This window comes from Daucus carota, chromosome 1 (genome assembly GCF_001625215.2).
Source record: "Daucus carota subsp. sativus chromosome 1, DH1 v3.0, whole genome shotgun sequence".
In the NCBI taxonomy this organism is placed as follows: domain Eukaryota; kingdom Viridiplantae; phylum Streptophyta; class Magnoliopsida; order Apiales; family Apiaceae; genus Daucus; species Daucus carota.
This window is the reverse complement of record NC_030381.2, coordinates 19,517,716-19,530,343: the sequence shown is the minus strand read 5'-3', so window position 1 is coordinate 19,530,343 and position 12,628 is coordinate 19,517,716. Positions and strand designations below refer to the sequence as shown.

Here is a 12,628-nt window from a genome sequence, read left to right as displayed (position 1 = left end):
AATTTTTAAATATATAATGGCAAAGTGGTACTACTAGGGTTTCGTTTGTTATCCGAACATCTCTCTGACTCTCTCACTCGCTCGAGCGCTCCCCTCTCCCAGAAGCTTGTCAAGGTCTCTCTCTCTCTCTCTCTCTCTCTCTCTTCAAATATACATATATGTGTATGCATACTCTGTATATGTGGTATATGGGTGTTCTTGAATAAGTGAATATAAGGTTTTTGATTAGATAATATATGTGAATGCGTATGTGTGTTTGTAGTTCAAATGACTTTCTTTTTATGTGTGAAAGATGGGGTTTAGCTCAAATGTTTGATAAGATCTGTTGTTTGCTTGGATTTTTATTTCTTGTTTTGTAAAGGTGTTTGCTTTTTCTTGTTTTGTTATTTAAATTTTAGAAATTTTTGGCACAAAATTTTTTATATGTGGAGAACTGTGAGAACCTTTTCTGCAAAATTAAAATTTATAGTGGGAATGGAAGTGTTTTTTGGAAAATATAGTGTTCTGAGAGGAGGGGAGGATGAGGCATATATGCTGGTAATGAATTGGCAGTACATATGGGTCTTATGGATCCCGGGGTTCTCCTGTAAACGTTTCTTGCAGTAGAGAATATATTTTTGGTTCCTAGCTGTTAAGGTAGAGGATGGGATTTCTAGTGCTGTATTAAGGATATCAGAAACCCCTGGGGCTCACCTCTTAAGGAAGGAGACTGTGATAAGATAGTAGTAACACTTTTAATCAGAAATTACCACCTATGATTTTACTAAAAGAAAGGGGGGGATAGAATATTGTGATATATACTTTTATGCTGTGTTTGGTTGGGAAAATAAATGAAAATAATAGAGATGGGAGGCAAGTTTTTGGAAAAAATTTAGTGACCGTAAAATTGTTATAATGATGAGATTTGAGAAGTAATCGCATATAGGAGAGAATGAGGCTTTTTTTCTCAAATTGGAGGTGTGATTTCTTGTATAGGGTCTAAGGAATGGAATGGTAGAAAGAATGAAATTTTCTAAACAATATTCGTAACATAGATTAATTTTCATTCCATCTTCCAAATTCATAATTCTCTTTAAATAAGACATGAATGTGATTGATATTTTTTTGGGGGGTTTTATGACATTGCCTATATTTCTTAATGGTATGCCCATATCTCTTATTTTCTGAGAAAAAAATAAAGGAATGAGTACTGGAGCTCTTGTTTGATGTTTCTTCACTCCGAACTTCCAAGGTTTTTAGTAGAGAAAATGACCCCTCCTGCAAACTGAAATCATAGAAGTGAGATGCTTTGGAGTATAAGTGCTGTCTTGGTATTGTTAATTATTACTTTCATATCCTTGATATATCTGCTCTTATCTTTCCTTTTCAATCTATCCTCCAATTAGGTTTGTAGTACTCCATTTGGCATAAGCTTAATGTAGGAAATTTGTTGAAGAGTTGCCTTCATTTTCTTATGAACTAGGAAATATGTGAGAGAAGGTCATTCATCTTCTGTTGTACAAATTTCTGAGAACATAAGAGAAAGTTCTACTACTTTCTTTTCCGTGCCTTCCTTTCACTTCAGATCATTGCAATTAAACCACAGGAGCAGATAGTTTGTTTTTAGCGTATGTGCTAGCTTAAATTTTTCAAGTTTGTTTTCTGCCCTGGCTTTTTTTCCTGTAATCTAGTAATTCAGAAGATAGTTACTTGTACATGGTTAACAATTTAATGTTCACCAAAGTGATATAGAGCTTATAAACTAACTAAGACCCAGCTTATTATGACTTATATTGGCCTTGTTCGGAAGTTAAAGGTTTGAGAAAAAATTAAAAGTTGAGGGCCATACCAGGGGTTTGACAATGTGATTCATGTAATATTGGTGTTTGGTAATTTGCATATTGAAATAGCGATTTGGACTCGAGAAGCTAATTTTGAAAAAGCTAGTTGGAGGAGCTTTTTCAATTTGAGGTTTGCTATGTGTCTACTTAAAATGCAAAAAGCTAATTAAACAGCTAATTGGCAAACGATTTCATACAGAACAGTCAATTCAATCAGCTAGTCAAAAGAGCTACTTCGATTAGTTAGTCAACACAACTAATTCAATCTGCTAACTAACCGCTAATCTCTAATTGCCAAACAGGGCCATTATTTTATGCTTGGTTTTCAATTTTATCAGAGCTTTTTACGAATAAGCACTTTTAAGAGGTTGATTATTGTCTCTCTTTTTCTCTCTTTTTTGATTTATGTTGATACGATGGTTGCACTGAATAAAAACATGCATGCAAGCCTTCAATTTCCATCTCTGCTATCGTTGTGGCTATTTTGCTGATAGTTTCAGGTCTTCTGTTCATCGATAAATAAAATAAAATAATCTTGCCTAATCCATTCTTCTATTGCTTCACACAGATGAATAGGGAGAAGCTAATGAAAATGGCTGGTGCAGTACGCACTGGTGGAAAAGGTAGCATGAGGAGGTTTGTCTCTGTGCAACTGAACTCTAAAATCTAGCGACAAGGATTATGATTTTAATAATATAGTACATTACATTATCCCTGGGATGCAGCTGGACTTGATATATATAATTTTTAACTTTGAGACTGATGTATGTATAAATACAAACTTTTTGTGTTGCCTGTGACTCACTAAAATATATCAATTTACGATCACAGAAAGAAGAAGGCTGTCCATAAGACAACCACCACTGATGATAAAAGACTCCAAAGCACTCTAAAGAGAATAGGTGTTAATGCAATTCCCGCAATTGAGGAAGTCAATATCTTTAAGGATGACGTAGTTATCCAGTTTATAAATCCTAAAGGTTATAATTATGATAGTACCTCTAAGCTGATTTGGTTTCTTCCTAGAATATCTAGTTTATAAGTTTCTCTTTTCTGTTTCAGTTCAAGCTTCCATTGCTGCCAACACATGGGTTGTCAGTGGTTCTCCTCAAACCAAGAGTAATTCCTTAATCTCCGATTTATATTTTTGTGCTGACATTGTATCTACTGCAGCTGACATCGTTTATCAGTGTGTATTTAGAGGATAGTTCTCTTCTAGTAGTCAGTTGTGGGTCTTATATTTCTTATTATTAAGTTCTGTGCAAGATCTTTGAGCAATATTACATTACTAATTCATGTCATGTTTCCTTGATTAACTTCCATGTTTGACTGCCCGGATTAATAATTTATCTCTTGTTTCCAGAATTACAAGATATTCTTCCGGGAATTATAAATCAATTGGGTATGAAGTCCCCTTTTCTTTGTTCAACTCCATGTGTTATTTAGTTGTAGAAATATGAATATATTGTAATTTATGACACTTATATTGCTGTTCACCAGGGCCGGATAATCTGGACAACTTGAGAAAGCTTGCTGAACAGTTCCAGAAGCAGGCACCAGGCGCAGAAGCTGGAGCAGCTGCCGCTCAAGAGGACGATGATGAGGATGAAGTCCCAGAACTTGTTCCTGGTGAGACTTTTGAAGCTGTAGCAGAGGAGACTCCAACTTCATAGAGTTTTAAACGAGTGATGTTATTTCTTATTTCTAAAGGTCTCGTCTGTTTTATTTCTTCTCTAAGCCAGTATTTTACTTGGTCTCTTGTGACATACTAGAAAATTGGTACTATGTTTTGATCAATGAAGTAAATTAGCTTCTTAAAATGCACGATAATTGCTATATGCTGTTTCTTCACTGTGAATGATTTCCTCTTATATATTTCTTATTCTTACTATCAAGTGACTACTCATTGATTGATTAATTTCTGGGCCTGGACATTCTAATGGTTATTCCCTATTCGAGACTATCTGTTGCCCATTTTTCTCAATTGATGGTTACTGACTGGGAATTTTGTTGTCCTTTTGATGTTGTGATTCTGTCTTTGTATTAGTATTTTTCGGCCAGTAATGCTTGAAGATTTCTCCTCACTGCAAGTAAAAATATGTCGATTTGCAGGAGACTATTAAGATTTGTATTTTTGACAATTGAGGCTTATATGCTTTACAAATGAGTGTCTGTTGTAATACTTCTCGGATGAGTTAGAGTTGAACCCCGGCGTCCACGGGACAACCAGATGTTTGATCTGGAAACTCATGATGGTGTGGTTTCAATTGAAAACGGAAGTGGTTAAAAATCTACAATTTCTATAATTACAAAAGCAGCTATTCAGATAATGTGAAACCAAATGCCAGACTGCTAGACAAAACAAAGACAAAAATCTGTAAAATATTATGACTTGTGGTTTACTTGAAATCTGCTTTAAGCTCAGTACATTGAACATTTGAACTACTTGTCACTAGCAGAAGCCAATTTATTATCAATGCCGGCCACATGAACATATATAACAATAAACAAGAAAATCCAGTGGGGTTTTGTGAAATACAAACAAAAACCGCACATCGATATCACTCCTTTCCTTGTTATTAGCATTATTAAATTAACAACCATCACTCACAAATACTATTTAATTATGCACATCCACAATTCCACATATTAATATACGTTCTGTGTCGGAGCGTGACCGAGTTACGGTCTTCCTCACTAATTCGGTTCTTCAAATCTAATCTAATTTGATAAGAAACGAATTTAATTTATTTTTTTTATATTAGCCTTAGGCTTCATCAATCTAATCGAGTTTCTATGTATTTTTATTATTGTAAGTGTATTGATTTTATCTAAATTTAATATTTGAATTAATTTTAAAATCAAATTGAATATAAAATGTATCTATCACATGTGAGTTTTTGTCGATGTATGATAATATCGATTCGATTTATTAAACCGTATCCGAATCTGTTAAGATTCCAAGCATACATGTTTCTTTCTAAATCTTGATGAATCTTCAGAGAAAAAGTAGCGTCTTTTTTCCATTTTATCAATTTTTTGGTAATTATAAATCCAAATTTCGAGTTCGATAATTATCAAGTATCAACCTTAATCTCGAGTTCGAGTAGAAGATATATTTAGAGCAAGTCTAATAGGATACTTATCTTCTTACTTATCAATAATATTAATAATATAAAATAATGATCTCAGTATATTATAGGGATTTAGGTAATTTACTTTTAGTGTCGACTCCAATAGCAATCTCTATATTTGTTCACCTAAAATTATTTTAATAATAAATTTAAGAGAGAGAAGGGGAAAAGAAGAAAAAAGACAAAAAAAGAAAGAGAGAGGTGAATTTTTTATTCATAAATATTAAATAGGTAACGGCCAGGAGTTACTTGAAAATGGGCAATGGCTAGGAGATTTGAGGTTGTGCTAGTGATTTAGGGAATTACTAGCATAGTATTGGAGTGCATTTTTTTGACAAATTACCTAAATGTGATATAGCTATACATGTTAAAATATACTAATCCTTCAAGAATTTGATTTGAGATAAATTTGTATAAAAATGTGCGAGGAAAGACAAAAATAGCGTTAAAAAAAAACGTCGTCGGATGTACATGTAAGTTATTATAAAAATGATGTGCGTGATGAGCATTGTGAATTATAAATACAAGTTAGACGGGGCGTGAAAGAGAGACATGTACAAATGAAACAGATGGCCATTCATTAACTTTTTATTTCTGGAATTATTCAACTGTCTGTGTCAAACATTTTTTATTTCATTATTATTTCTCCTCTCGTTTTTCTTTTATTTTCCTTCCGCGTCAACGGTGGCAAATAAGGACCTGCCCCGACTCCTTCAGATGGTCCAACCAAAATTTATATCTCCGCCCAAAAGTTTACCAATATTTCATTTATTATTTCTCTTCATATGAATTTCCCCCTCTCTTTTTCCAGTTCATGTGCATGAAATATATACAAAAATGTCTGACAATTTTAACATATTGCGACATAGAAAAAGTAATCATTAACTATAAAATACTTTCTCCGTGTCAAATTTGTAGTTCACTTTAACTTGTTTCTAATTAAATTTTTTAAACTGAGATAAAATTATCTATTTTTTGAAACCGGTAAAGTAGATACTCCCTCTGTCCCATTTAATTCTATACGTTTCTTTTTAACTGCTCGACACGCATTTCAATACTCTTATAAAATATAGTTCTGCAACTTATTTTTGAGATTTTCTTTTTTTGTATAAAAATATAACATCCAAACTTTAATTCAGAAAAGAAAAATTTTAAAAATAGATTGCACAACTACACTTTGTAGGAGCATTAAAGTCCGTGCCGTGTCCCCGTCCCCAATGTATACTACTCAGGGGGACGGAGGGAGTAATATTTAGCCTGCTATCGTTACACCGCATTCATATAATATTTTGTGTTCTAGACGTGGCTAAAACCCGTACAGATTTGTTTCAAAACTTCATATTAATTGAGTTCTTTGCCTGTTTATATTCAAGACAATTTTTTTTTGATGTGGGATTTGATTGACACGCACTCAACAATCTCCTCTCAATTCAAGAACCACTAATCTTGTGAGCCTTATACCGCCGCTACTCATCTGTGGTTCCTCATCTTGCGAGACACGCCGTCCAACCCCCTAGTCAGGAAGACTTTCAAAACAAGTCGTCCAAGGTCTTCAATCGTAGTTCTGGACAGCCTCCCACATCACACAACTATAACCCGCGACCGCATGATCAACTTCTTAATCATCGGGTCTGATATCACTAACACTTTAACTGAATTCGAGAATATCAGCTTTTAATCGGTCTTCTTCTTCGTTGCTCAACTATCTAAATAATAGATGTTTTTTTGTTCATCACCCCTTGTGGAATCAAGCTCTTTCCTTTATACACCTTGCAACTTCGTCCTCGTCCGACGAATCTGTACCCTCGTGATGCCAATACTCTCAAAGATAACACATCCTTTTATGTATATGGTACATATCTCTCATTGAGAGCTTTCTTAATTGTACCATGATGAAGTTTAAGACAAACAGTTCCATCCCCTTGATCTCCATCCGTGCATAAAATCTCAAACATCACTCGTTCCCTACATATGTGCACAGAGCAGTAGAATCCATCACCCATTATGATTTATTCACCACCGAATTAGAAACGATATCCTCACTTGCCATCAAAAACTCTTCATCCTCGATCACATGTGTAGAGTGCGCATCGTCAACTTTGTTCTTTCCCTTCATATCTTTAAAGGATCTCAAGTTTTTTTTAAAGTTTGGGCATAACATCCACATATTACTCATTTCACCACAATAATAGCACTCAATTGTGTTCATATCCTTCTTACTCGGCCGAGATTTACTTCTTTCTTGCGGGTCATCTCGCGCGAATCCTCCCTCTTTCAGCATTTTTGACGGTTAAACAGTCTCACTACTTTGTGAAACAACATCTTTTGTCATTCTCTCATTAATACTCAACGCTTTTAACACATCATCAAGCGCAAGTGATGCCCCCCTCCCCCACCCACTAACAATACTTGCTTGAAATAATTGAAGAACTTCGTTAATGATGAGAGCAACTACAAAGTTTATTCCTCGTGTTTCATTTGCTCATCAACATTAGCCATATGACATACCAGCTTATTAAAACAAATAATGTGACCATGGAGACTTCCTTCTTCATCCAGTTTTAATAAGTTCAACTCCATCTTCAAATTAAGTCAGTTGGTCAACGACTTCGAAAAATATATGCTTGCTAACAAGTGCCAGCCTGATTGTACTCGCCGCTCTCTTTTAGATTTTTGCCCAATCTGTATCACTCATTTCTTGGTTTTGTCCGCTCTAAGGCATTATCAAGTCCTTATTTAATTAACACATCCTTGATGGTTAATTGCCATATAACGAAATTCGTCTTCCGACCATACTAAAATATCTAAATAGTTCTTTTTAATTGATTAGTGATAATATCCAAAATTCTTAAGTTTATGAACATGTGTTTATATATGACGGAATAGATGAAGTACAAATTAATTTGACGATAATAAGAGAACTACTAATTTGAAACCGATAATAAATAAGAATGTATTATTCAGTATGCATGGAATTTTATTTCAATAAAATGTATTATTTTAACTTTTACTATATCACGACGCAGTCACGAATATAATATTTCATGGAGTCTAGAACATTTCAAACGAGAGCAGTAGCTTTAATTTCCAGGGCGTGAATCGTGATAGTACTTGGTCGCACCTCACAAGATTTAAAGCGCCACCAAGTCAAAAATGCGTAGTTTAATTTCTTCTCTAAAGTACAACATCATTGACCCTGTCTCAGACCCGATTTAGAAGTTACAGCGTGGTAATAAATTAATTGGAGAGATGAAAAACGTGAAATGTGCGATATAAAATGCGTCATTACTCGGGGGCTTCCGCAGAGAGGCTGCCAGCTCAGATTGAGCTCTGTCATCACCTGGAAATATTCCCACCAATGGCCCCGACACCATTAAAAATCTTCCATTTACGTCGTGTTTGTGTCTATTGTTTGGGTTTTAATAAAATACTACTCCCTCCGTCCCCCTGAGTTGTATACATTGGGGGACGGGGACGCGGCACGGACTTTAATGCTCCTGCAAAGTGTAGTTGTGCAATTTATTTTAATATTTTTTTTTTCTGAATTAAAGTTTAGATGTTATATTTTTATACAGAAAAAGAAAATCTCAAAAATAAGTTACGAAACTATATTTTATAAGAGCATTGAAATGCGTGTCGAACAGTTAAAAAGAAACGTATAGAATTAAATGGGACAGAGGGAGTATCAAATTACGAAGTCAGAAATTACGAAGCCGCGCGTTATGGTGGTCTATAAAAATTATATTAACGATTCAAAATTAGTATTTGTAAGATAAAATAAATGTATGGAAATCTATAAAAATTATATTAATAATTTAAAATTAATATTTTTAGAATAAAATAAATTTTATATTATAAACATCTCGGTGCAATACCAATATTAATATATAAAATTACAAAATTGGACTATAATTCATGAGTGAAAAAATAAAAATAATTTTTTACATATAATTAACGATTTAAATCATGACGAATCTTAATTTTAGTTGTGTGTTTTTTTAAAATAGTGTATTTCGCAAACATTGTTATTAATTTCCAAACAGTATTTTTTTTAACATCTCCTTGAAATGACAAACTTGTTTGTGTCTGTGGTTTTTACATGGTTTAGCAGGAACGTAACTTCAGAGTCCATAACGAGGGGAAACTACACACTGAAAAATGTGGTTGATGGAGTTAAAAGAGATGTCCGGGCTAAATTGTTTAGTTGTGTCGACTTCCAGCGGTGCGGCAAGAAGAACCCCCATTTAGCTTCTCATTTATATTAACTTATCTCTGTTTTAATTCCTGTTAAGAGCTTGCCGTTTATGGCTTTATGTTTGGAGGAAACCCCTATGTTCTTATGATTGATCTGTTCTTGCTCTTTTTATCTCGCGGGGTATGCCCCTAGATATGTAATCCCTTCTCTTTTATTTAATTTTCATTTAGCAAAAAAAAAAAATATGCCCTACATCTAAAAAGCATACGGCTCTTTAACAGAACTGATTGATGACATCTAGCCATATACATTGATTGACTAATAAAACAAACAGTACGCTTGCAAGAACATAAGTATGTAAAAGTCAAAAAGATATTGAGATGCAACTCCGAAACCATCCCCAGTTTTAATAGGGATGAACATTATGCATCCCCAGTTTTAATAGGGATGAACATTATGTTCTAGTTATTGAACATTAATACGTTTGAATTCCGATCCATGCAATTATATCTTAGTGACTCCTTCCTCCAATTTCTTTGGATTGGTTGTCCACAAAAACATCAATTAAATTCACGAGATAACAGTCTACTCCCACATCCGACAAACTCTTACTCTTGTCAATCAATAGTTTCTATCGCCATTCAAACATCTATCATAGTGTAACTCATTATTGTATTAGATGGAGAAGATGAATAGGAAAAGAAAAATAGTTTATAAAGCATATTCGCCCCCTCACCGTATGTGTAGAACGATAGCTTCTTAGAATAAAACGGGTTACGATGTCGCTGCATAAGAACGGCACCACTAGTGAGTAGGGTCGTGGTATTGAGAGAGAAAGAGAGTATGTTGTGTTTAGATGATCCAAAACCCTACAACCTATAGAGGTATTTATAGGTGCAGAGAGATTTGTGTGCTACTCTTTCCATTATTAAATAATCTGAAACAGAATCAGATTAAAAAACTTGCAAGCTACTATAGTACATAAATAATCTGAAACAGAACCGGATTAATTTATGCCAAATAATCTGAAACAAAATCAGATTAAAAAAACTTGCAAGCTACTATATTCCATAAATAATCAGAAACAAAATCAGATTAATTTATGTCAAGATATACTTTTTATTTTTGATATTTTTCATCCAAAAATTCTAGAAAATTAGAAAAATAGGACGGAGCTGTGTGAGAGGCGCCACCTACACGCCCCTCGCTTCTCTTTTATATAAGTACTAGTTGAGAAGCCGCGCGTTGCGGCGGCCTATAAAAATTATATTAATGATTCAATATTAATATTTGTAGAATGCAATAATTTTATGACTTTCTATAAAAAATATATTGATGATTAAAAATTAATATTTGAAGGATAAAATAAATTTTATATTATAAAATCTTGATGTAATACCAATACTAATACTCCCTCCGTCCCAAATTAACTGTCTTGTTTGACTTTTTCATAGTCAATTTGACTCGACTTTGACTGAAAAATTTGTTTATTAAATGATTGAATAAAATTATGAAAAATATATCATTGAAAAGATTATCAAATCTATTTTAAAATATATTTTTCAGTTTTGTAAAATTGTAAAAAAATAATTTTTAATTTTCAGTCAAAATTGAGTCAAATTGACCACAAAAAAGTCAAACAGGACAGTTAATTTGGGACGGAGTATATAAAATTGCAAAATTGGACTATAATTCATCATGGTGAAAAAATGAAAATAAATTTCTACACGTAATTAACAATTTAAAGCACGACGAATCTTAATTTTATTTGTGTTATTTTTAAGTGATCATGTTCTTACATTGTCACCTTCCTCCAATTTTTTTGGATTGATTGTGCACAAAAAATTCTAACTTAAATCCGTGAGATACCGGTCTATAACTACCCTTGATTGTAACAACCTTTATTTTTTAATACTGTATTAACAGTCTTCAATTAAAAGTTGCTTGAACGGAGCAAACAGATAATGCATGAATAATATTTTCCTGTATACAAAGTAAATCATATAATAATTAACAACAACAAACATGTCCAATGAACAAAACAAATATTATAAAAGAATAACCAACAAACATACATTATTAATGGTTAATTTATTGATATCATTCATCAATATCATGTCAAGACTATATTTTTCTCTCGTGTTTGAATTTGTCGACTCCCACATAGCGGGCTATAACTATCTTTGCTTGCAACAACCTTTATTTAGAAATCGCAACAACCTTTATTTAGAAATCGAGCAAGAGAACTATCACCAGAGAGAGGTAGGGTATTATTGAGAGAGAGTAAGTTGTGTTTAGATGATCCAAAACCCTACAACCGGTATTTATAGGTGCAGAGAGACTTGTGTGCTACTTTTTCCCATAATTAAATAATCTGAAACAAAATCAGATTAAAACTTTCAAACTGCTATATTTCATAAATAATCTGAAACAAAATAAGATTCTAAAACTTGCTTCTAATATATCCGAAACTAAACAAAGTATTTCTAATTTTTGATATTTTTCATCCGAAAATTTCAGAAAATTAGAAAAATAGAACGGAGCGATGTAAGAGGCGCCACCTACACGCCCCTCGCTTCTCCTTTATATAAACAAAATCAGATTCTGAAACTTGCTTCCAATATATCCAAAACTAAAAAAGGTAGTTCTATTTATTGATATTTTTCATCCGAAAATTTTAGAAAATTAGAAAAATAGAACGGAGCAATGTGAGAGGCACCACCTACACGCCCCTCGCTTCTCCTTTATATAAGTATATTGATATTGATATTTTTCATCCAAAAATTCTGAAAAATTAGAAAAATAGGACGGAGCTGTGTGAGAGGCGCCACCTACACGCCCCTCGCTTCTCCTTTATATAAGCATATTGATTATCTGAAATCGTAAATATTAATTAATTATTCGAAATTATTCCTATCAGATAGAAGAATATATCAATTTTGAAAATAAATATATTAAATATGAAAAAAGTTCATTTTATATTATACTAATACATAATTTCTTAAACCAGTACTAACTTTTGGTTTATAAGCTTGTTTTTCTTTTAAGAAAAGTTGTTTCTAAAGTTAGGGGCAAATCCAAGAAAGTTCTAAAGTATATTATGAGCTCAAATTTAAGATATCAGAAGAAATGAATGCTCTAATAATTTCTTGATGGTATTTTAATTTTTAAAAATACTGAAACATCAAATAATTGTTTAATTTTTAAGATACTTTTATACTTCTTCTAAACCATTTTTAAAATAAAAAATATTTTTCCTTTATTTTAAAATATCCATCCTTTCATATTTTACCGATAGTATTCAATTATATTATTATAAAAATAAAACACAATTTTAAAACATTTTGTAAGAGTTCATAAATCAAAATAATGTCCCAAATCACTATGACACTGATTTTCTTATTATGGGGCCGTTTGGTTGAATTTAAAATAAGTGCTTCTTGCTTAAAATAAAAAATTGGAGTAGAAGTTAGAAACAA

At 32.7% G+C, this 12,628-nt stretch overlaps 1 protein-coding gene across 1 annotated transcript; it reads left to right on the top strand.

The window, feature by feature from the left end:
- On the top strand, positions 1 to 3,711 carry LOC108206634 (nascent polypeptide-associated complex subunit beta). Its single transcript, XM_017377005.2, has 6 exons — positions 1 to 114; positions 2,389 to 2,456; positions 2,652 to 2,800; positions 2,883 to 2,939; positions 3,184 to 3,222; positions 3,321 to 3,711. Exons 2-6 carry the CDS (start codon positions 2,389 to 2,391, stop codon positions 3,491 to 3,493), a joined length of 486 nt encoding a protein of 161 aa, XP_017232494.1. The 5' UTR covers positions 1 to 114; the 3' UTR covers positions 3,494 to 3,711.
- The last annotated feature ends 8,917 nt before the right edge of the window (positions 3,712 to 12,628 follow it).

Bases quoted from the DNA above. Each gene is read 5' to 3' on its own strand.
- LOC108206634 (XM_017377005.2), top strand. From the start codon at position 2,389: ATGAATAGGGAGAAGCTAATGAAAATGGCTGGTGCAGTACGCACTGGT. The intron at 2,457-2,651 runs GTTTGTCTCTGT...TTACGATCACAG, and splicing joins GGAAAAGGTAGCATGAGGAG to AAAGAAGAAGGCTGTCCATA. The intron at 2,940-3,183 runs GTAATTCCTTAA...TCTTGTTTCCAG, and splicing joins TGGTTCTCCTCAAACCAAGA to AATTACAAGATATTCTTCCG.